The sequence below is a fragment of the Mobula hypostoma genome, chromosome 1 (genome assembly GCF_963921235.1).
Source record: "Mobula hypostoma chromosome 1, sMobHyp1.1, whole genome shotgun sequence".
In the NCBI taxonomy this organism is placed as follows: domain Eukaryota; kingdom Metazoa; phylum Chordata; class Chondrichthyes; order Myliobatiformes; family Myliobatidae; genus Mobula; species Mobula hypostoma.
The window spans coordinates 28,227,529-28,252,817 of record NC_086097.1 but is presented as its reverse complement, the minus strand read 5'-3'; the positions used below and the strand labels follow the sequence as shown (position 1 = coordinate 28,252,817).

The 25,289-nt window shown below is 42.9% G+C and overlaps 1 protein-coding gene across 4 annotated transcripts in view; it reads right to left on the bottom strand.

Moving 5' to 3' along the window:
- Positions 1-1,779: 1,779 nt before the first annotated feature.
- Positions 1,780-25,289, bottom strand: part of dglucy (D-glutamate cyclase) — a 110,367-nt gene continuing 86,857 nt past the window's right edge. For 3 of the 4 annotated variants that reach the window (XM_063045162.1, XM_063045155.1, XM_063045149.1), the window contains exons 9-13: positions 23,975-24,074; positions 21,398-21,546; positions 10,516-10,635; positions 4,830-4,981; positions 1,780-3,633 (exon numbers count right to left, since the gene is read on the bottom strand). In XM_063045162.1, coding sequence (XP_062901232.1) covers positions 3,481-3,633; positions 4,830-4,981; positions 10,516-10,635; positions 21,398-21,546; positions 23,975-24,074 — 674 coding nt within the window. In that variant the 3' untranslated portion in view covers positions 1,780-3,480. Of the gene's footprint in view, positions 3,634-4,829; positions 4,982-10,515; positions 10,636-12,797; positions 18,119-21,397; positions 21,547-23,974; positions 24,075-25,289 lie in introns of those variants that run through there. The other variant, XM_063045169.1, reaches the window with a different exon arrangement.

Sequence of the window (25,289 nt, the reverse complement as noted above, 5' to 3'; positions counted from 1 at the left end):
CTACAGCACACAAATATAAAAGTACTGAGACAGTACAATATGGGTGCAATACTGCTTAGCGCTGTGATGTGAGGTTCAACAGGGTCACAGCCTCAGGGAAGAAGCTCTTCCTGTGCCTGCTGGTGTGGGAGCGGAGGCTCCTGTAGCACCTACTGGATGGGAGGAGAGTAGAAAGTCCATGGTTAGGGTGAGATGCATCCCTGATAATGCTTTTTTGCCCTGCCCGGGCTACGTTTATGGTAGATGTTCTCAATGGTAGGCAATTGGATGCCAATAATCCGCTGGGCAGTTTCCACCACACGCTGGAGTGCTTTTGCATTTGTAAAAGCAAAAGATACTTGCATTTGCAAAAACTTTTCCATAATGTCGACATGGAAATGATGAAGGGACATGGCAGTTGGTGATGGTAGCTGCAGGATAAATACAGTACCAGCAGGAGACTGAGAGAACTCCCCATTCTTTTTGCATTGTTACATTGTTAACATTTATCTGAGACCACACTTACTCACTGCCCGTTACGTTGCTGGTGATTAGGGCAACAATGAAGGTGCTTCAACTCTGGCGCTGTTCGGGGCTTCCTTCATCTTGTCAGTAGCTTCCTGTTGGTTTTCACTACTGTCAGTCGTTCAAATTCTGAGTGGAGACTCAGGAATAGCATCGCACTCAGATGTAGAAGAAATTTTCATTGCTGTTTCCGTAACAGTTTTGTTTTACCAGTCAGAGTTGTTAGCCCTGAACTGGACCACTCTGAATCTGGCCTCTACCCTTTGACCTGTTTGCTCTGCAAAACCGTGACAAAGTTGTGGTCCTCTGGGGAGTGAGACCACACAGGTCTTGGTTGATTGGTAAATTGATTGCAAGGAAAAGCAAGAAAATGCAGAACAAGGTGTTACAGAGAATGTGCTGTGGTGTAGACAGAAAGGTGCAACGCCACAACGAGGTCAAGAGTCTGATATCTGCGGGATAGACGCTGCCCAGGAGCCTGGTGGTATGTGCTTTCAGGCTTTTGTATCTTCCGCTGGGAGTCGGGGATCTGGGGTGGTTGGGTCTTTGATTATGTTGGCAGCTATACCAAGGCAACAGAGTCCACAGAGGGGTGGCTGGTGTCTGTGATGTGCTGAGATGTGTCCATAACCCTGCAGTTCCTTACAGTCGAGGGCAGAGCAGTTGCCGTACCAAGCCGTGATGCAACACACTACCCGATGTTTTCTCCTCGTGCTAAACCACTTCAGCATTCCTGACCACGCAATGCTGACTCTCCCAGAACTATACTGAAATCTCAGCTTTCACCTTAACTTACAACCTTCGGCCTCGGAGTTCAAATGACATCTCACTGATCCAGCACATCATAAAGCACAGGAGAGTCTGCAGATGCTGGAAATGTTAAGTAAAACACACACAGAATGCTGGAGGAACTCAGCAGATCAGCCAGCATCAATGGAGGGGAATAAACAGTCGATGTTTCGGGCCGAGACCCTTCACCAGGACTGGAAAGGAAGGGGGACAGAGGCCAGAATAAGAAGGTGGGAAGGGGGTGGTAAAAGCTGACAGGTTTTCTGATCGGTGATTCCCCCTCACCTGCTGCCCCCTTCCTTTCCAGTCCTGATGAAGGGACTCAACACAAAACATTGACTGTCTATTCCCCCTCCATAGATGCTGCCTGACCTCAGTTCTGCGGCTCTTTTTGTGTGTTACATACTCAACCAGAACATCTGTAAGCCCACTCTTTCTTTCTTTCTTTTTAAATCTTTTTATTGAGTAAGTATACAAAAAAGGTAAGCCATATAAACATTAATACAATGTTAAAGTATAATAAAATTCCAAAAGATAACAATACCAAAAAGAAAATACTACAAACAATGTAATTTAAGCATAAGAAACCAAGATAACATAATAGTATACTAGATTTTATATATATCAATGGAAAAAAAAACCCCAAAAAAAACCCACCGTGCAACTAACTAAAAGCAAAGCAAAGCAATGGGCTAACTTGAAACCAAACAGAGTTAAACTTAAAATCACGTCCTCAATCCCGACCTCCATTAAAACAGTGAAAAAAAACAAGAAGGGTAAATATTACATTAAATGAAAATATCGAATAAAAGGTCCCCAAATCTGTTCAAATTTAAATGAAGAATCATAAAGGTTACTTCTAATTTTCTCCAGATTCAAACATAAAATCGTCTGAGAAAACCAAGAAAAGGTAGTTGGAGCATTAAGCTCTTTCCAATGTTGTAAAATACATCTTTTCGCCATTAAAGTAAGAAATGCAATCATTCTACGGGCTGAAGGGGAAAGATTACTAGAAATTTTAGGTAGTCCAAAGATAGCAGTAATAGGGTGAGGAGAGGTATCTATATTTAATACCTTAGAAATAATATTGAAAATATCTCTCCAAAAAGTTTCCAAAGTAGGGCAAGACCAAAACATATGAGTTAAAGAGGCTATCTGCCCCGAACATCTATCACAGAAAGGATTAATATGTGAGTAAAAACGCGCTAACTTATCTTTGGACATATGTGCTCTATGCACCACTTTAAATTGAATTAGGGAATGTTTAGCACAAATAGAGGAAGTATTAACTAATTGTAAAATCTGCCCCCAATCATCCACAGAAATGGTAAGCCCCAATTCCTGTTCCCAATCTACCCTAATCTTATCAAATGGAGCTTTCCTGAGTTTCATAATAATATTATAAATCATAGCCGATGCACCTTATAAGCCCACTCTTAACACATCCTAGTTTTACAAAAACATCTCCAAAGTAGAAAGTGAATATACTATCAAAGTGCCTATATGTCCCCACACTCTTACTTTGGGCTTGTTTTCTCGCAGGCCTTTACAGGAAAATGAAAAAATACAATAGCATTCAGGAAAAACTATAAATTACAAAGACTGACAAACAACTAATTTGCAAAAACACTGATCAAGTCTTTATTAAAAATGTCAGCGGCATGATGCAAAATGAAAATACAATCAGCATTGAGAACAATTACTAAAGGGAAGAAATATAATCAACATTAACAGTGAACTTCTCCCAATTGTTATCGGACTTCAGACCTATTCAGCTCTTTCGCACCTCCTTCCGATTGATACTGTCACCTTCTCGACCTCTTGGCTCTACCTCTTCTGGTTATTCTGTTATTGTCACTTCTTTCCACACTAGTTTAGTTTCCACTATACTTTGCACTCGTCCAATGTTCTGTGCTTGTCACAGTCTTTATTATTGACAAGTACACTGTTTATTCTGAGAGATTCCCGGGGTATTTGATAATAAACTAATTTGAATCTGAAATAACCTAGTGATAGGAAAAACAATGTATTAAAGAGAAAACTGTGCCTGAACTATATCAGGAAAATATGGCATATATCAAAGAAAACAGTTCATTAAAATCTAATAAACCTTCTCCATTACATCAATCAGTTAATCTAACATTTTCTGGAACTCCCTGTCTAAGGTTGACTCCTTTCTTGCTAATTTCACTGGTGTTGCTTAAGTGTGATCTCCAGTAACTTTTTGATCATGGGTGAATGCACATCGTGGAATAACAAGCCATCCACTTCCATTCCCAGATTCCCGGTTTTCCCACTCCGAATTCCATGTTTCACCAGCAGCGCCAGCAGTTTTTCTTCCTGAGGACAGGTGAAGAGAGAGATTGGAAAACTTCTCGTGGGTTTATTCAGACAGAGGAAGTAACTGGGAGTACCGCGGATTTCAGATTCCTCCCCAGGGTCCAGTTAGTAAGTCTGTAGTTAGATAGCTGGTAGTGTTAACACAATCAGAATCAGGTTTATTATCACTGAGATATGGCGTGAAACTTGTTGTTTGGTAGAAGAAGATTAGCTTTATTTGTCACATGTACATTAAAACATACAGTGAAATACAACATTTGTGTCAACAACCGACACAGTTCGAGGATGTGCTGACGGTGGCCTGCAAATGTCGCCATGCTTCTGGCGCCAATTACACCGATGTGTCCAATTACACCGATGTGTCCAATTACACCGATGTTTCCAATTACACCGATGTGTCCAATTACACCGATGTTTCCAATTACACCGATGTGTCCAATTACACCGATGTTTCCAATTACACCGATGTTTCCAATTACACCGATGTGTCCAATTACACCGATGTTTCCAATTACACCGATGTTTCCAATTACACCGATGTGTCCAATTACACCGATGTTTCCAATTACACCGATGTGTCCAATTAATTTACTAGCCCGTACATCTTTGGAACGTGAGAGGAAACCAGAGCACCCAGAGGAAACCTACACGGACGTGGGAAGAACATACAAGACAGCGGTGGGATTTGATCCCTGGTCGCTGATGCTTTATTAGCATTACATTAACTGCTGCACCACCATATTGCCCCACTTTATCCTACGTCACTAGAGGTTGGCAATTGTGGGTCTGTATTCCTTGGAGCTTAAAAGAATGAGGAATGAGTTTATTCAAACACATAAGAGGAGTTAATGGAGTAGATGCTGAGATGTTTCCACCAGTGGGAGAGTCATGAACAAGGAGATATCGTTACAAGGAGACTGTCATTAAAGACTAAGGTGCACTGAAATTTGTTGTCACAAAGGGAGGTGAATCTCTGGAACTCTTGGCCTCTCTAGGTGGCGGGGGCCGGATCATTTGACATATTTAAGATAAGACAGATAAACATTTGAAAGATCAAGGAATTGAGGGCTGTGGGGAACTGGCACCGATGGGGGGGACTGAGGCCAGCAGAGACCTGCCATGGTCAGGCTGAACAGTATGGCAGGCTTGAGGGGCCAAATGGCCTTTTCCCTCACCTATTGGCTTGTGCACCTTACCTTGAGGACGGTGGGCAGTGCTGCAGTGTATCTGTCAACGTCCAGCACCTTGGGAAATCCAGTGGCTTTGTGAAGGTAGCGTTCATGGACCGTGCAGTTGTTGAGGACGTGCAGGGCACAAGCCATGGCATAGCCAGCCCAGTTTGACACACCTAAGGAAACACAGCCATCATTACACAGCAGTCTCTGCAGATGCAGGAAAGCCCAAACATCAACTGTTTATCGTTTAAGACGCTGCTTAATCTGCAGGGTTCCTGCAGCATTTTGTGTGTGTTACTGCCATTAAGATTGCTTCTTAGAGTCATAGAATACTACAGCACAGAAACAGGCCCTTTGGCCCATCTAGTCTATGCCACTCTGTGTTCCTAACTAGTCCAATCTACCCACACCTGGACCTCAGCTCTTCATACCCTCCCAACCATGCACTTATCCAATCTTCCTTGGAGGTCGGTGACCAGTGCTGTGCCTCAGGGATCTGTCCTGGGACCCCTTCTTTTTGTGATGTTTATAAATGAACTGGATGAGGAAGTGGAGGGATGGGTTAGTAAATTTGCTGATGACACAAAGGTTGGGGGTGTTGTGGATAGTGTGGAGGGCTGTCAGAGGCTACAGTGGGGCATTCAACCCAGACAAGTGTGAGGTGGTTCATCTTGATAGCTCAAATATGACGGCAGAATATACAAACGTTTGTAGTATTAATGGTAAGACTCTTGGCAGTGTGGAGGATCAGAGGGATCTTGGGGTCCAAGTACATAGGACACCCAAAGCTGCTGTGCAGGTTGGCTCTGTGGTTAAGAAGGCATACGGTGCATTGGCCTTCATCGATCGTGGGATTGAGTTTAAGAGTGAAGAGATAATGTTACAGCTTTATAGGACCCTGGTCAGACCCCACTTGGAGTACTGTGACCAGTTCTGGTCACCTCACTACAGGAAGGATGCGGAAACTATAGAAAGGGTGCAGAGGAGATTTACAAGGATGTTGCCTGGATTGGGGAGCATGCCTTACGAGAACAGGTTGAGTGAACTTGGCCTTTTCTTCTTGGAGAGATGGAGGATGAGAGGTGACTTGATAGAGGTGTATAAGATAATGAGAGACATTGATCGTGTGGATAGTCAGAGGCTTTTTCTCAGGGCTGAAATAGCTAACACAAGAGGGCACAGTTTTAAGGTGCTTGGAAGTAGGTACAGGGTAGATGTCAGGGGTGAGTTTTTTTTACGCAGAGTGGTGAGTGTGTGGAATGGGCTGCCAGTGACGATGGTGGAGGCAGATACGATAGGGTCTTTTAAGAGACTCTTGAATCGGTACATGGAGCTTAGAAAAACAGAGGGCTATGGGTAACCCTAGGTAGTTTCTATAGTAAGTATATGTTCGGCACAGCATTGTGGGCCGAAGGGCCTGTATTGTGCTGTAGGTTTTCTGTGTTTCTATGTTTGTATGAAATGTTACAGTTTAACTCACATCCACCACTTTGGCCAGCTTTTTCCTTCACCACCCTCTGACTGAAGAAGTCTCCCCTCAGGTTCCCCTTAAACATTTCACCTTTCATGCTAAACCTATACCCTCTGGTCTAGTTTCAACCAACCCTCAGTGGGGAAAGCCTGCTTGTATTCGCCTTCTCTAGATGCATCATAATTTTGTATATCTCTATCTAATCTTCCCTCATTCTCCAACGTTCCAGGGAATAATGTCCTAACCTATCCAACCTCTTTCTGAAACTCAGGTCCTGCAGTTCCAGCACAACCATGTACATGTTGTCTCTACTCCTTCACACTTATTGATCGTTCCTATAGATGGGTGACCAGAACAATGGGTGACAATATTCCAAATTGGCCTCACCAACATCTTAAACAACTTCAACATAACATTCCAGTTCCTGTATTCTGACTTAAGAAGGTCAATATGCCAACAGCTCTTGTTACAACCTTATTTTACTTGTGACACCATTTTCAAGGAATTATTTATCTGCATTCCCAGATCGCTTTTTCCCTTCACATAGTTAAGGTACAGCATATATTGCAGGGATATGTGTAAGCCTCCAATAGAAAAGATTGTAACCTCCCTCCAGTTTTAATGTCCTTAAGTATTTAGCTGAGCAAGAAGCCCCTCAGTTTTGCTGAAAATTACTTTGTCTGATCTCCAATAACTACTTCAAATCTGTTCACGTGCTTTCCGCTCTCTTCCTATTTAATATTTCGCATAGGTGGCCTCTCAGCCCAACGTCTGCGCAGAATTACAGGCAGCTCATCACTGGACGGACGGGAGAAGCTGGCCAGCAAGCTTCCCACCTCCCACCTCCCCCTTCCCCCTTCGCTCTTCCCGTCCTCCTCAACCAACATTCCCCTTGCATTTACTTTCCAGAAGTTATTCTGATAGCAGACTTACGAACCTCCTAAGCGCCTCGCGGAAACCAGCCTCCCTCCATGGAATATGTCTGCACTTTTCGTTGCCTCGGGAAAGCAGCCAACATAATCAAAGATACCACCCACCCTAGATCACTCTCTCTTCTTGCCCTTCCCATCAGGCAGAAGATATAAAAGTCTGAAAGCACCTAACAATAAAGGAGAAAATAATGCACTTTAATTTAACCTAATTTGAACACCAGTAATCTGGAACCACAGACTTAAGGACTGCTTCCATCATGAAGTTATAAAATTATTGAATGGTCCCCTAGTACGATAAGATGGACTCTGAGCCTCACAATCTACCCCATTATAACCTTCCATCTTTTTGTTTGCCTGCGCTGACTGTAACACTTTATTCTGCATTTGGTAACTGTTTTCCCTTGTACTACCTTAAAATAGGTTTGTTACACAAAGAGTGGTGAGTTTGTGGGATGCCCTACCAGGGGTGGTTGTAGAGGCATTCCACAAACATTTAAGAGACTCTCAGAAAGGCAGAAGGATGAAAGAAAATTGGAAGGCTATGTGGGAGAGAAGGGTTAGACTGACCTTGGAGTAGGTTAAAAGGTCAACACAACAATGTCGTTCTAAACAGAAAGGTGTTTGCTAGTTATATTAGTCAGTTTCTCAGTTTTTTTAAGACCACTGAATTCTACAAAACTTTTGAACTGTGTCTATTAGTGTCCTTTTGCTCAAAAATATCCTGTCTCATGTTTAGAGATTATTTGGAGAATGCATATCTGCAGAAACTCCTCAAAACAATTTTTTGCATCTGGTGTTGTAGGTGTTGAATAGACATGTCCAATGTCTGCTCAGGAGCGATAAGAAGTTCTGTCCAGAGGGCGGGGCTTCTGACGAGTTTTGGGAGCAGCATCTTCACTTCAATGTGGTATTGGTATTGGAAATGGGTTTTTATTGTCACATGAACCGAGATACAGTTAAAGGATTGTCGTGCATATTGTTCATACAGGTCAAATCATTACACAGTAGGTTTGAGCTCTCTCCTCACCCTATTACTGCTATCTTTGGACTACCTAAAATTTCCAGTAATCTTTCTCCTTCAGCCCGTAGAATGATTGCATTTCTTACTTTAATAGCGAAAAGATGTATCTTACAACATTGGAAAGAGCTTAATGCTCCAACTACCTTTTTTTGGTTTTCTCAGACGATATTATGCTTGAATTTGGAGAAAATTAGAAGCAATCTTTATGATTCCTCACTTAAATTTGAACAGACCTGGAGATCTTTTATTCAATATTTTCATTTAATGTAATTTTTTTTCTCCTCTTTTTTTGCTCCATATTTATATACCCTTCTTGTTTTTTTTTACTGTTTTTAATGGAGGTCGGGATTGAGGACGTGATCTTAAGTTCTTTAACTCTGCTTGGTTCCAAGTTAGCCCATTGCTTTGCTTTGCTTTTAGTTAGTTGCACGGTGGGGTTTTTTTGGGTTTTTTTTTCCTTTTCTCTATTGAGATATATATATAAAAATTAGTATACTATTATGTTACCTTAGTATGTTATGTTTAAATTACATTGTTTGTATCACTTTTTTTTGTATTAATATTTCCTGTAATTTTATTATATTCTAACAGTGTATTAGTGCCTATATGGCTTACCCTTTTGTATACTTATTCAATAAAAAGATTTAAAAAGGAAGTAGGTTTGAGCTAAAATAAGGTAAAACAATAACAAATCAGAATAAGACCATAGACCCTAAGACATAGGAGTAGGCCATTCAGCCCATTGAGTCTGTTCAACCATTTTATCATGGATGATTTACTATCCCTCCCAGCCCTATTTCACTGCCTTCTCCCCGTAACCTTTGACACCCTTACTAATCAAGAATCTATCAACCTCCACCTTAAGTATACCCAATGTCGTGGCCTCCACAGCCGTCTGCGGCAGTGTATTCCAGAGATTCGCCACCATCTGGCTAAAGAAATTCCTCCTCATCTCTGTTCTAAACGGATGTCCCTCTATTCTGAGGCTGTGCCCTCTGGTCCTAGACTCCCCCACTCTATCTAGGCCTTTCAATACTCGATAGGTATCAACGAGATCCCCTCTCATTCTTCTAAATTCCAGTGAATACTGGCCCAGAGCTATCAAACACTCCTCATATGTTTCCCTTTCATTACCAGAATCCTCCTCTGGACCCTCTCCAATGCCAGCACATCCTTTTTTTAGATAAGCAGCTCACAGTACTCCAAGTGTAATCTGACCAATGCCTTACAAAGCCTCATTCCAATCCTCTCGAAATGAATGCTAACATTGCATTTGCCTTCCTCATGATTGACTCAGCTTGCAAGTTAACCTCTGGTGAATCCTGCAAGAGGACTCCCAAGTCTCTTTGAATTTTAGAAAATAGTCTATGCCTTCTACCAAAGTGCATGACCACAGAGTTCCCTACACTATATATACTTTGCTTATTCTCTAATTCTGTCCAAGTCCTTCTGCAGACTCCCTGCGTCTTCAGCTTGCTTTCGTATCATCTGTAAATTTGGCCACAGAGCTTTTCACTGTATCTCGGTCCTTATCACTGACACATAATGTGGAAAGAAGTGGTTCCACCATCCATGCCTGTGGAGCACCACTAGTCACAGGCAGCCAACCACGTAAATAAGATGATTTAAGATTAGCTTTATTTGTCACATGGCAGAATTCCCAGGCTGAATGAAAGGCAACAATCAATGAAGCTCAAGTTGGCTGAAGATAAATTGTGCTTAAAATCCTGCCATCTTCTGTATGGATTATGCCAACTTCAGGTGAATGGACTAAGAAGAAACATCAATCATGCGAAGCCCTGGGTCTCTCCAGTGATGGACCAGTTATCACTTTCACTAATCATGGGTAGACAAGGGTCAGCTTCACAGGAACAAAAGCCAACCTCAGCCTAACACCTAATGATTGTCTCTTCGGACTCTTGAACAAACCTCTCGTAGACTAAAAGATGAGCTCCTGACCTCCCAATCTACCTCATCAAGGCCTTAGTCTACTTGCATTGCACTTCCTCTGCAACTGCTTGGGCTTGTTTTGCTGCTGCTATCTTGTTACTTGTTGTGACCTGCTGAGCACTGTGAGTATGTTGGCACCAGAATGAGTGGCCACACTCACAGGCTGCCCCCAGCACATCCATAGATTGTGCCGGTTGTTAACGCAAGCCACACATTTCACTCTAATTTTCAGTGTACATGTGAAAAATAAATTCATCCACTGTATCAATAATAATAATAAACCAATCAACTAATCATCAATCCTTTGTTCGATTGAAGATCAATGAAACCCACCTGCAACAACTGTAAAGTCCGCACTGACGTCACAAGCTATCCGGTCCCCGTTGGGAATGTACTTCTTGACAGCCTCTTTCACCTTCCCCATTCCCAGTTCATTCCCTCCATCACCGATACCTATTGGGCAGAGGTAAAACGACACCCTGATGTCAATAAGATTGCGCCTATGATCGAGATGATTGACTTGTTTCAGAACAGCGAAGGTGAGCATGTACTGTGTGTGAACCAGCTCAATGCCCTATTTATACCCTTCAACGTTGTCATCGTCCTTCAGCCTCTCACATTCCAGTGAGAACAATCCCAGATGATTCAAGTTCAAAGTCAGCTTATTGTCAAATTACACGCATATATGTCACCATATACCATCCTGCGATTAATTTTCTTGCAGGCGTTTATACGGAAATAAATAGATTTTTATCAACAACTATATATATGGAAGACTGACAATCACCTAATGTGCAAAAGAGAACAAATTGTACACACGTTAAACAAGAAAAAAAAGAAAAATGAACAGTAAATAAATAATTCCGTACTTCAGGGCCACAAACAGTCCTTCCAGGTGAGGCAACACTTCACCTGTGAATCGGCTGGGGTTGTCTATTGTATCCAGTGTTCCCGATGCGGCCTCCTCTACATCAGTGAGACTTGTCATAAATTGGGAGACCGCATCGTCGAACATCTCCACACCATCTGCCACAAGCAAGACTTCCTGGTGGCCAAAAATGTTAATTCACGTTCCCATTCTCATTCCGACATGTCGATCCACGGCCTCCTCTTGTACCACGCTGAGGGCACCCTCAGGGTGGAGGAGCAGCACCTTAAATTCTGTCTGGGTAGCCTCCAAACTGGGGGCATGAATATCAATTTCTCCTTCCCGTGAACAAAATTTCCCCCTCCCCCACCTTTATTCTTCACTCTGGCCTTTACTTCTTCTCACCTGCCTATCACTTCCCCCGGGTCCCCTCCTCCTTCCATTTCTCCTATTGTCCGTTCTCCTCTCCTATCGGATTCTTTCTTCCCCTGCCCTTGACCTTGCCCATCCACTATCACCTTCTACTTAGCCTCGTTACCCTCCCCCCATTTTTAAATTCCGGATCTTCCCCCTTCCTTCTCAGTCCTGAAGAAGGGTCTCGGCCCAAAATGTCAACTGTTCACCCCTCTCCATTGATGCTGCCTGACCTGCTGAGTTCCTCCAACATTTTGTGCGTGTTGCTTTGCATTTCCAGCACCTGCAGGTTTTGCGGTGTTTGTCGTGTAATCTCTGACTATTGTTGTCTCAGTCAGTATATATGTTAGCTGTGCTTTATTCTATGCGTACACAAGGAACAGGACGGTTACTAGAGTGAGGGTAGGACTGCTCGGAGTTAAAGTAAAAACGTGTTTAGAGTTGCAGGAGGCAGGGAAGATCCTTAATGAATACTTGGCTTCAGTGTTCACCGGTAACGGGGACTTTGACCTTAAGAAAGAGGCAGTGCTGGAGCTTCTGAAGAATATTAGATAAAAGATGTAAGAGCAGAATTGAGCCATTTGGCCCAATAAGTCTTCTCTGTCATTCCATGATCCCTCCCAACCTCATTCTTGTGCCTTCTCGCCTTAACCTTTCACACTCTGACTAATCAAGAACCTATCAACCTCTGCTTTCAATACACCCTATGACTAGGTCATAGGGTCTGTGGCGATGAATTCCACAGATTCATCACCCTCTGGATAAAGATAATTCCTCCTTAGCTCTGTTCTAAAGTAATGCCCTTATATTCTGAGGCCGGCTCTCTGGTCCACTGTCGAAAACATCCTCTTCACTTCCACTCTATCTGAACTTTTCAATATTCACAAGAATTCAATGAGACCTCTCCCCCCAGCCATTATTCTTCTAAATCCTAGTGAGTATAGACCCAGACCCATCAAACTCACCTCACCTGTTAACCCTTTCATTCCTGGGTTCCTAATGTTTTTGAGTGATGGGAAGGCAGGTGGAGGGCAGGTAGTGTTGAGGAAGCAGGGAGTCTGCAGAATGACTTAAGCAGATCATGAGGATGGGCAAAGGAGTGGCAGATGGAACATACTGTAGTGTAGAGTAATGTATGGTCTTGCATTATATTATTATTATTCGGATAAATAAGTCACAGCTCTGGATGTAATGTACCTTAGGTTACTATGGAAAATGAGAGAAAAGATTGCTGGGACTTTGACAGCATTCTTTATGTTCTGTTACATACCCCATAACTGGGTTGCCAAACCAGCAGAAATGGACCACTTAGTTGGAGTCTGGATTACTGGAACTAAGAAAGTTTTATTAAAGAAATAAGTAACACAGTACTCTAATCGTAAGGATATGAATGCAACAGATTAGCAATGATAAAACACACATGTACACAGAACTAGGGTAATAGGAATCAAACAAGCTCTATCGCAGTCTAGGGGCAAAATGATCAGTCTCAAGTGACGCAGAGTTCAGTTCAGCTTAGTACAGTTCGTAGTAATCGCTGTTATGCCGTTGGAGAGAGAGAGTGAGAATGCAAATTCTGATTCACACAGACCTTTGTTCTTCACAGTTAGCTTTCGGGTGAACCCTTTTATGTCTTCTGTGGTCACCGACTGTGACCCCTCCATTCCGGATACAACCATTCTTCCGCGGTGAACCCGGCACCCAGGCAAGGGCGGACACACACACCAGGTTCCCGCCGATCGTACCTTTTCACCCTGTGCGTCTATGGTCGGTTCCACGACCAGACCTCCAAACTCCCACCAACTTGTGGGGGCACACCGCTTTTCCAGGGTCTCGTTATCTCGTGATCTCGTGGTGTGTGTCTTGCCTTAGCAAACCTGTTCTTTTTATCCCCCTGCTGGGGTACCTCCTGTCCATCAAACTTCAAACAGTTCAGGTTCAAAGCAACCGGTCTGTCAATACTCGGAACTGTATCTTTTTTCGTTAATCTCTCTCCTCTCTTATTAACATTTTGAACGCTTCTCCATTGTCTCCCTTATCTCTCTCATCAGCATCAATCTTCTGATAACTTGGTTTCTCGTCACAGTTCTCACTACCCAAAGGAGTCGCACTGGAGAATTGGAGGATGGAACATGTTGCTCTATTTGTTCAGGAAAGGTAATTGGGATAATCCTGGTAATTATATATCAGTGAATAAGGATCTAGTTCTCTCCCTGCGTATATAAGACCATAAGATATAAGAGCAGAATTAGGCCATCTGGCCCAGTGAGTCTGTTCTGCCATTACATCGTGGCTGATCCAATCTTCCTCTCAGCCCAATCTCCTGCCTTCTCCCCGTATCCCTTCATGCCCTGACCAGTCAAGAATCTATCAACCTCTGCCTTAAATAAACATAAAAACTTACCCTCCACAGCTGCCTGTGGCAAAGAATTCCACAGACTCACCACTCTCTGGCTAAAGAAATTCCTTCTCATCTCCATTCGAAAAGGACACCCCTCTAAAGGATGTAAACTTTCAACATTACATCTTTGCTTTTATATTCTAGTCCTCTTGAAATGAATGCCAGCTTTGCAGTTACCTTCCTCACTACAGACTCAATCTGCAAGTTAACCTTTAGGGAATCCTACACAAGATCTCCCAAGTCCCTTTGCACTTCAGTTTTTTTGTATTTTCTCTCCATTTAGAAAGTAGTAAACCCTTTCATTTTTTCTACAAAAGTACGTGACCATACACTTCCAGACACTGTATTCCATCTGCCATTTCTTTGCCCATTCTCATAATCTGTCTAATTCCTTCTGTAGCCTCTCTACTTCCTCAAAACTACCTGCCCATCCACCTACCTTCAGATCCTTTGCAAACTTTCCATCAATTCCATCATCTAAATCATTGACATATAACGTAAAAAGAGTCAGTCCCAACACAGACCCCTGTGTGATACCAGTAGTCACTGGCAGCCAACCAGAAAAGGCTCCCTTTATTCCCACTCTTTGCTTCTGGCCAATCAGCCACTGCTTTATCCATGCCAGAATCTTTCCTGTAATACCACGGGCTTGTACCTTGTTAAGCATCCTCAAGTGAGGTACCTTGTCAAAGGGCTTCCGAAAATCCAAGTAGAAATCAACTGATTCTCTTTTGTCTATCCTGCTTGTTACTTTTGCAAAGAATTCCAACAGATCTGGCAGACAAGATTTTCCCTTGATGAAACCATGCTGACTGTGGCCTATCTTATCATGTGCCTCCAAGTACCTTGAGATGTCATCCTTAATCATCGACTCCAACATCTTCCCACCACTGAGGTCAGACTAACTGGCTTATAGTTTCCTTTCTTCTGCCTCTCTCCCTTCTTGAAGAGTGGAGTAACATTTGCAATTTTCAAGTCTCCCAGAACCATTCCAGAATCTAGTGATTCTTTAAAGATCATGACTAATGCCTCCGCAATCTTTTCAGCTACCTCTTTCAGAACCCTGGGGTGTACAACATCTGGTTCAGTTGACCTATGCACCTTCAGACCTTTCAGTTTCCCAAGAACCTTCTCTCTAGTTATGGTAACTTCACACACTTCATGCCCCTGACGCCTGGAACTGCCCCCATACTGCTAGTGTCTTCCACAGTGACGACTGATGCAAAATACTTGTTCAATTCATCTGCTATTTTCTTGTCCTCCATTACTACCTCTCCAGCATTGTTTTCAAGCAGTCCGATATCCACCCTCACCTCTTTTTTTACACTATATGTATCTGAAGAAACTTTTGGTATCCTCTTACTATTATTGCCTAGCTTACTTTTGTATTCCATCTTTACCTTCTTACTGCCCTTTTTAGTTACCTTCTTTTGGTTTTTAAAACCTCCCCAATCCTCTAACATCCCACGAATTTTTGCTCTATTATATGCCCTCTCATTGGCTTTCATGTTGGCTTTGACTTCTCCTGTTAGCCACGGTCATGCCATCTCTCCTTTAGGGTACTTCTTCCTTTTGGGAATGTATATATCCTGTGCCTTATGAATTGCTTCCAGAAATTCCAGCCATTGCTGCTCTGCTGTTAATTAATTCTGACCAACTCCTCTTCATGCCTCTGTAATTCCCTTTACGTACTGATACATCTGACTCTAGCTCCTCCTTCTCAAATTTCAGGGTGAATTCGATCATATTATGATCACTTGTCCCTCAGGAATCTTTAATCTTAAGCTCTCTAATCAATTCTGGTTCGTTGCATCTTCATCCCTGATAAAGATCGCAGAGTTTGTCAATTCAAATCGATACCCATACCCAGTTGGAAGTCCAAGAGGAGATTATTTGTATAGATCAGTGAGTTTTACGTCAGTGGTAGACATACTAATGGAGAAGATTAGAGACAGGAATTATGAATATTTGCAGAAGCATATTCTTATTACTGAAAACAGTATAGCTTTGTGAGGGGAAGTTTGTGCCTCTCGAGCCTGACTGAGATTTTCTAGGAGGGGACAAGACAAACTGATGAAAGTAGAGCGGTGGATGTGATGTTTATGGCCTTTAGTAAGGCATTCAGCAAAGTTGGCACATGGCCAAGTGGTTAAGGCGTTTGGTGATTTGAAGGTCGCTAGTTCGAGCCTTGGCTGAGGCAGCGTGTGTGTCCTTGAGCAAGGCACTTAACCACACACTGCTCTGCGACGACACCAGTGCCAATCTGTATGGGTCCTAATGCCCTTCCCTTGGACAACATCGGTGGCGTGGAGAGGGGAGACTTGCAGCATGGGCAACTGCCGGTCTTCCATACAACCTTGCCCAGGCCTGCACCCGGGAAACCTTCCAAGATGCAAATCCATGGTCTCATGACGGACGCCTATTGTTAATTATCAGCTAAGTTCCACAGAAAGTAATAAGGCATGAGCTTCTTTTGTTTCCTTCCCTCCCTCTGACGAGTGTTTTCAACATTTTCTGTTTTCGTACTCCAACAGAGTTTAATTGCACTGTATTTTTTTTATTATACTATACTATAGTTTTTAAACTACAATATTTCTTGGAGAAATAGTACACGCAGTTCCTTGGATAGAGTAGAAATGAAAGCAGGCATTTGCTCTAAACGGTGCAGCAAGGTGGTTGTATAATCGCAGGTTGTCTGATATAACATGTGTTGCCATAATGTAAATTAGATACAAGATCAATGAATTAGGGAACACTGTTTACATTACACAGCCTGCATCAGTAGATTTTGATTGGGAACTAGCCCCAGTGTAATCAGACATCACTCAGACTGTTAGTTTCACCACCAGAAGCCACTTAAAGAGAGTTGCTTTGGAAACTGACACGTATCACTTCTATGCCAGGTCATTGGTTGTATTTAAGGCAGAGATTGATAGATTCTTGATTGGACACAAAGGTTACAGGGAGGAGGCTGGGGAATGGGGTTGAGGAGGAGAAAAAAAGATCAGCCATGATTGAATGGCGGAGCAGACTCAATGGGCTGAACGGCCTAATTCTGCTCCTATATCTTATGGTCTTACCATATATTACTTTGAGTTTCATTTTCTTGCAGGCATTTAAAGGAAAATAAACAAATGCAAAAGAAATTATGAAAAACAATGCATAAACAAAGATTTGTATAGAAAATAACTATTATAGGGAAACTAACATTTACTTAAGTTTTTAGGCTGAATACTATTATTAATGTGAAGGAGACCTTCTGAAATAGAAAACATCTTCAAGAACTCTTACTAAGATTTAAAATATCCATGAGAAATAATGGAAAAACTGAAGAAAATGATAGGGTGGATCCATTTGCCGGAATTGGCATGCTATGGGAAAGTTCATGGGATTTTCGGAAACATGTTAAAGGAGGAAGAGGTAAAGATCAAGAGACTAAATCACTAAATGATTTCATATGGAGTCCATCTGTAATGTGGGTCTAATCTGAGAAACATCCCATAGAGGTGGGATCTCGGCCAATTTGTGTTTTTTATGCTTTAGGAACTTGCATTTATAAACACAAGAGATTCTGCAGATGCTAAAAATCCAAAGTAACACCCACAAAATGCTGGATGAACTCAGCAGGTCAGGCAGCATCTATGGAGAGGAATAAACAATTCATGTTTCAGGCCGCAACCCTTCTTCAGCATTTATAAACTCTCCTCAGCAGTAAAGGGTCCCAAGGTGCTTTATTAAAGATTAAAGAGTAGCCCTATTTATCATAAGCACATTGAAGCATAAAGTGAATGACCAACACAGACCAAAAATATATTGGGCGCAGCCCACAAATGTCGCCATGGCATTCCCACAACTTACTAACTCTAACCCATATGTCTTTGGAATGTGGAAGGAAACTGGAGCACCTGGAGGAAGCTCAAATGACCACAGGGAAAACATACAAACTCTTTACAGACAGTGGCAGGAAGAACAAATGTCTTTGACACTAAGACACAGAAACTGATGTTGGAGCAGGAGATCAAAGCTTGTAATGATAATTGGGTTTGCTGACTGCACAGTTCTAAACTCAAACTCAGACAAAGACCTTAAGCCCTCTCAGATACAAATAGCCACTGGAGGAAGGTTATACTGTAATTACCCCATCTTCATAGACTAATTTACTTCATGTTTATTCTCCACAGTGTGTTTGGCTGCCAAAACCCCCTGTTTGGGCAGTGGGTCCTCTCTCCCTGCCAAGGAGAAGATATTTCCATCTACAAAGTAGTTTAAAAGACAGTTCAGTTATTTTCAGTGATACACATTGAAATTCAAACAACAATTCCTAAAACACATTCAAAAAAGGATTTCTATCTTAAATATTTTCAAATTACAAACCATTTCTAAACCACAAAGCATTTCTAAAATACAAAGTAGAAAAGATTTCTAAACAAAGGTACAATTCCTATAAACACTAAAGAGGTACCAACAATGCAGACAAATGAATCATTCTTTTTGCAGAAACTGTGCTTCTTTCATGGCTTCTTGATGTTCTTTACCCCATTCCTCCTAAGAAGTCTGAAATGGTTTCAACATTTACATACTTCTTCTGCCACTTGGCTAAGTTCACACATATGATACCCTTTTTTACACAATTGGTCACCTCCCCCGGTGCATCTCCTTCTTCCCTGTCTCCCATGGACATCTCTTCTTTTCTATCAGATTCCACCTTCTCCAGCTTTCTTCCTTTCCCACCCACCTGGCTTCACCTATCACCCTCTAGCTATCCTCCTTCCCCTTCCCTCACCTTTTTATTCTAGCAATTTCTTTCCTTTCCAGTCCTGAAGAAGAAGTGCTGAAACACTGACTGTTTATTCCTTTTCATCGAGGCACCCTGACCTGCTGAGCTCCTCCAGCATTTCGTGTGTGTTGCTAAAAGCATCTTGGAGACAGTTTTCAGCTCCTACCATTAATGCTGTGAAGCAAACTTCCTTGAGTACATAAAACTCCCAACTATAAACACATCAGTTATTTGATATGCTTCCTTGAACTAAGCAAATTAGTCAGCTTTCTTTGATTTGAAACAAGCCAAATTAAACAAATGCATTGTCTTATACTGCATTCTTAAGCAGCAAGACAGGATGCTATGAGCTATCACTTGCTTTCTACAGGATGTCTGCTATATACAGAGCTTTTTTGCAAAACTGTATTTTAACATCAAGCTGATTGCTGCTTTCCATTTACATTTTAAGAACTGAAGACTGACTCCTGTTTTCGACCAAAAACTAAACAAAGAAATATTAGTTGTAAGTTTACTAACATCTGTTTGATCTTACAAGTGGCAGTGGCTGTGTTTAGAAAGTGAGCTTAGCAAACATGAGCAACAGGTCTAGGAAATGAATATCCATCGTAAGTCAAACCGACAGGAAGGGTGTTCCGCAGAGTTGGAGGGTTCACGGGGGATTTCACTGTCTGTACCATATAACGATGAATGAGTACGATAGGATGTGCTGCAGTTGGAGAAACGTAGTTCTGAGGGTTTGCAGAGATCGCCAATCATAAGATCATAGTTCTGATTCCCACTACTGAGAGCGAAGTGGGCGAATTGGCAAGAGAAGCTTCAAGCTAGGGGCTGGGGAATTAATACATCCCAGGCTTATTAAGAGGAACACAGACTGAAGAGGGAGGATGTTATTGAAACCTACCAAACATTGAAAGGCCTAGATAGAGTGGGGGAGAAGATGGTATTTCCAGTAGTGGGGGAGTCTAGGACTAGAGTGCACAGCCTCAGAATAGAAGGACATCCCTTTAAAACAGAGATGAGGAAGAATTTCTTTAGCCAGAGAGTGGTGAATTTTTGGAATTCATTGCACAAATCATCCATGATTGAATGGCGGAGCAGACTCGAGCTGAATGACCCAATATTGCACCTATGCCTAATGGTCTTCTTGACACTGCCATCAGGCAGGAGGTACGGGAGCCTGAAGACCCACACCTGAAAGCTCAACAACAGCTTTTTCTTCACGGCCGTCAGGTTCTTGAACCAACTTGGAAAGCCTTAACTCTGCTTAGACTAGATTTCAGGTTTTCTCTCTCTCAGTTTGCACTAGTGTCTTTATGTTCAACATGTTAAGTTATGCATAATTTATGTTAATTTAAGTTGATGTTAACCATAAGACCATAAAACATGGGATCAGAATTAGGCCATTCAACCCATCGAACTGCTCTGCTATTCCATCATGGCTGACTTAACATGTTTACCATGCCTGTACTTTGATAAGGCGGGAGGAGAAGATGGCGGCACGCCTGCGTGTGCACAGCCCTCCGGTGAAAAATGATATTGTACCTGTTAAATAGGGGCCGTGGACAATTCTGATTTGATGGAGAATGGACACGAAAGCACAGAGGAACATCTGGAGAAATTTCTGAAACGCTCGTTCACTGCTGTCGTTACTGTGTGGTTGGGAATCTTTCGGAGGGTAGGCCTCAAAATCCCTGGCCTTGCCTGCTTTTGGCAACCAAGAAGGAGGTCGAATCGTTCGGACAGAGATGGCGCTCAGTACTTGGTGTCGGAGAGCTGATCAGAGCTCAAAGTTTTCGGATGACTCAGAGTCAGATTGTGGTTGGCATGGCAGGGAGAGTTTTTCTTCCTTCTCCCGTCTACGTGAGATGTGGGACATTTGAGAAACTTTGAACTTTTACTGTGCTCATGGACTTTCTTCATCAAGTTATGGTATTGTGCACTGTTGTAACTATATGTTACAATTATGTAGTTTTGTCAGTTTTTTCAGTCTTGGTCTGTCCTGTGTTTTGTGATATCACACCGGAGGAATATTGTATCATTTCTTAATGCATGCATTACTAAATGACAATAAAAGAGGACTGCGTGTCTTCATAATCTAATGTACTGTGCTGCTGCTGCAAGAGGCTACTTTTCAAGGCAATTATACCTGTTCTATGTATGCCTATGAGAATTAAACTTGAACTTGAGTAACGAGTCCGGTGACCAGCAGCCTCTTCAAGCAAACAGCTTGCACCAGGTTGGTGTTGGGCTTCCACAATCTCATTTTGGCCTCACCCACTCAGACCAGCAGCTAGTATTCCAACCCACTTCTATATATCCTTTGCCCCAGACCCCAGCTTTGTAGCGCTCACTGAAGGGCAGAACCAGAGAGAATTTAGCCCATTGTGTTCAAGCCACTTTTTAATCTTGATTTATTTTATTCAGAGAAACAGCACGGGGGCAGGTCCTTCCAGCCCAACAAGCCTGCTCCATCCAATTACGCTTATGGGACCGATTAACCTACTAACCCGCAAGCCTTCGGAATGAGGGAGGAAACTGGGGAACTCAGAAGAAACCCACGCAGTTATGGATAGAACGTAGAAACTCTTTACAGACGGTGGCAGAATTGAACCAGGGTTGCTGGAGCTGTTACGTAACCACTACTACTATGACACCCCACAGCAGATAAATAACGAGATCCATCCTACCCTCCTGAGGTTGGTCTACACCCTACAGAATGATGGCTAGCCAGAACCCAAGGACAAACACTTACCGGTTGTGACTATCCCTGGGATGTTTTTGACTGCCAAGAACAGTTTGTCAATGGGGTCCACCAAGTGCTTGATGTTCACTTTCCTCATATTGTAGTAGTTGCCATCGGCAGCCATGCCTGCACGCTCGATGGCCACAAGATGGTCAAACCTATCCGCGGGCAAACAAAATTGCAAAGAAAAAATCACCGGAGATTCTGAAGGGGCTGGGAATACCGAGTAACACACAGAAAATGCTGGAGGAACTCAGCAGGTCAGGCAACAATGGGAAGGAATAAAGAGCTGACGTTTCAGGCTGAGACCCTTCATCAAGACCGGTAAAGAAGGGAAGCAGCTAGAAAAAAAAGGAGGGGGCAGGAGGAGAAGGAACAGTTACTGAGTGTAAATTGTGGGTGATGAATCATGGTACAAAGATCATATATCCTGTAGTATGGGAACCCCTCCATTCCTTTTACTGATGGCACCCCATTGTACAAGGAACCTCGTTTGTCCTATTGTGCAGGGACCCTGCCCTATCATCTGTTTATTAATAGTGTCCCATTCACACAGAACCCTAGTTTGGTTAATGTCCTGTTAGTCAGGCGTCCTGCCATTCCAGAGCAACACACACAAAATGCTGGAAGAGCTCAGCAGGTCAGGCAGCATTTTGGACCAACACTCTTTATCATAAAGGAGACAGAAGCCAGAATAAGAAGGTGTGGTGTGCGGTGGGGGGGGGGGCGAGGAGAGTGGAAGGTGTACAAAATGGCAGGTGGTAGGTAAGAGCAGGTTGGGGGTGGGTGGACAAGGAGGGGATGCAGTAAAAATCTGGAATGGGATAGGTGGAAGAAGCAAAGGGCTGCAGAAGAAGGAATCTGACAGGAGGGGTCAGTGGACCATGGATGAAAGGGAAGGAAGAGGGGAACTGGGGGCAAGTGATGGGCAGGTGAGAAGAAGAGAAGGGGTAAGAGAGGAGCCAGAATGGTGAATCGAAAAAGAGAGAAGGGGGAGGGAGAAAAATTAACCATAAGTTCGAGTAATCAATGTTCGTACTATTAGGTTGGAGGCTACCCAGAAAGATATCCACCTGCTTATTAATTGTGCCCCATTGCACACAGAACCCTCTTTTGGTTGATGTCCTGTTATACAGGGACCAACAGCCCCATCCCTACCAGTTTGGTATGGCAACCGCTCTGATCGAGGCCACAAATAGCTGCAGCGAGTTGTGGACACACCTCAGCACATCAGAGAAACCAGCCTCCCCTCCATAAATTCTCTATATACTTCCCGTTGCCTTAGTAAAGCAACCCAGCCACCCCAGACACACACTCTCTTTTACCCCCCTTCCATCGAGCAGAAGATAGAAATTCCAAAAAGCACGTACCAACAGGTTCAAGGATAGCTTCAATCCCACCGTTACAAGATTATTGAATGGTACCCTAATATGATAAAAGGACTCTCGACCTCTACCTCATGATAATCTACCTCATTGTGCCTTGCAGTTTATTATCTGCCTGCACTGCACTTTCTCTGAAGCTGTAGTACTTCATTCTGTATTCTGCTCTTCTCCTCCCTTCCCTAACTCAATGCACTGTCGTAATGAAACGGTCTGCATGGACGACCTCGGTACATGTGACAACAATAAACCAATTTACAAATTCATCCGCAGTGCTGGAGTCATAAGAGTTATACAGTACAGGAACAGGCCCTTTGTCCCAACTTATCCATGCCATTCTGAGCTGGTTCTACGTGCCTGGGTTTGGCACATATCTCTCTAAACTTGTTCCAACCATGCACCTGTCCCAGTGTCCTTTATACACTGGAATTGTCCCCACCTCTGCAACTTCCTGTTGATGTCTTATTGTAAGCAGTCTGCTGGGCTTATTGCTGAGGTCTCACTGCTGAGCGACTCTAATTTTATCGATACACGACGCAGTTGACTCCTAACCCATGTTTGTAGTTTATAGTGGGGGGAACTTGATAGAGGTATTTAAAATTATGAGGGGGATAGACGGAGTTGATGTGGATAGGCTTTTTCCATTGAGAGTGGGGGAGATTCAAACAAGAGGACATGAGTTGAGAGTTAAAGGGCAAAAGTTTAGGGGTAACACAAGGGGGAACTTCTTTCCTCAGAGAGTGGTAGCTGTGTAGAACGAGCTTCCAGCAGAAGGGGTTGAGGCAGGTTTGATGTTGTCATTTAAAGTTAAACTGGACAGATATATGGACAGGAAAGGAATGGAGGGTTATGGGCTGAGTGCAGGTCGGTGGGACTAGGTGAGAGTAAGAGTTTGGCACAAACTAGAAGGGCCGAGATAGCCTGTTTCCGTGCTGTAATTCTAATATGGTTATATGGTTATAGTTTAATGAGGTAGAGATACAGCACGGTAACAGGCCTCTCTGGCTCAACCAGCCCTCACTGCCTAATTACACCCACGTGACCAATTAGCCTACTAACCTGTGTGTCTTTTGAAATGTGGGAAGAAACCAGAGCACCCAGAGGAAACCCAAGTGGTCACAAGGAGAACATACAAACTCCTTACAGACAGAGGCCAGAATTGAACGCCAGTTGCCGGTGTTGTGGTAGCTCGGTCAGAACTTGCCTTGGAAACCGGGGGTTGCCATCATGGCACAGGAACATCAGGGGTGATTCATCACTATCGTCCTGGTAGCTGACAACAGGCACGGGGGCTTGCATTACTCCTAAGAGGGGACAGAGAAGATAGGTGCAAAGAGAAGGGAAACTATAAATATTGGAAACACACAAAATATTTGTCACAGTGGCTATATTATTGCAGGAACAACCAACATTTACACCACTGAGCTAAAGGCACGAGTTCAAATCCCATAAAGGCGGAAATTTAAATTCAATAATTAGTTAAACCTGGAATTAAAGTAATTAATTCTGCAGCAAACTTATCCCCCAACCCATTCATGCCCCTTTGGTTTAAGCATCAGTGTTTGTGTGTATTTCTATGTCTGATTCACTCTCTCTCTCTCTCTCTCTCTCACTCTCTCACATACACACGCACTCTGTTTGTCTGTGTTTCTTTGTGTATATTTCTGTGTGTGTGTGTGTGTGTGTGTGTGTGTGTGTGTTTCTATGCCTTTCTCTGTGTGTGTGTGTTTCTATGCCTTTCTGTGTGTGTGCACAGGTCTGTGTGTCCTTACACACTTGCGTGCCTTTCTGTGTGTGTATCTGTGTCTCTAAGTCCTGTCTGTGTATCTTTCTGTGTGTCAAAGAGAGACTTTACTTCCACGATTGCCGGTAAGGGATTTGTTTGTGAAGGGCAGATGACAATCTCTGTCACTTCATTCCTTCAGGACAATTGATGGGAATGATAACTGGAAAAAGATAGTTGATAAAGCACAGAAAAAGGCTCTAAGACCATACGACAGAGGAGCAGAATTGGGCTATCAGGCCTCGAGACTGTCCATAAATCATGGCTGATTTATTTTCTCTCTCAATGTCAGTCTCCTGGCTTTTTCCCAAGACCCTGATGCCATTACTAATCAAGAACCCTTGCTTTAAATATAACCATTGATTTGGCCTCCATAGTCATCTGTGACGATAATTACACAGTATTGCCACCTTCTAGCTACAGAAATTCCTCCTCATCTCTGTTGTAAAGGGACATCCCTCTATTTTGAAACTGTGCCCTCTGGTCCTAGATTTTCTCACCATTGGAAACATCCCCTCCCTATCCACTTTATCTAGGACTTTGAAGGAGGCTAAGACCATCCCAGACCACTCAATGCACACACCTGTACTATTTCTTTAAAGTCAGACAAATGGGGACTAATGGAGGGATTAAAAGAGAAAAGACTATTTGATATGTACATCATCCGCAGCTCTATGAAATAGTCTCCTTTTCTTTGTTTCCCACAGAAATGGGCCTTTTACCCCACCATGTCCAT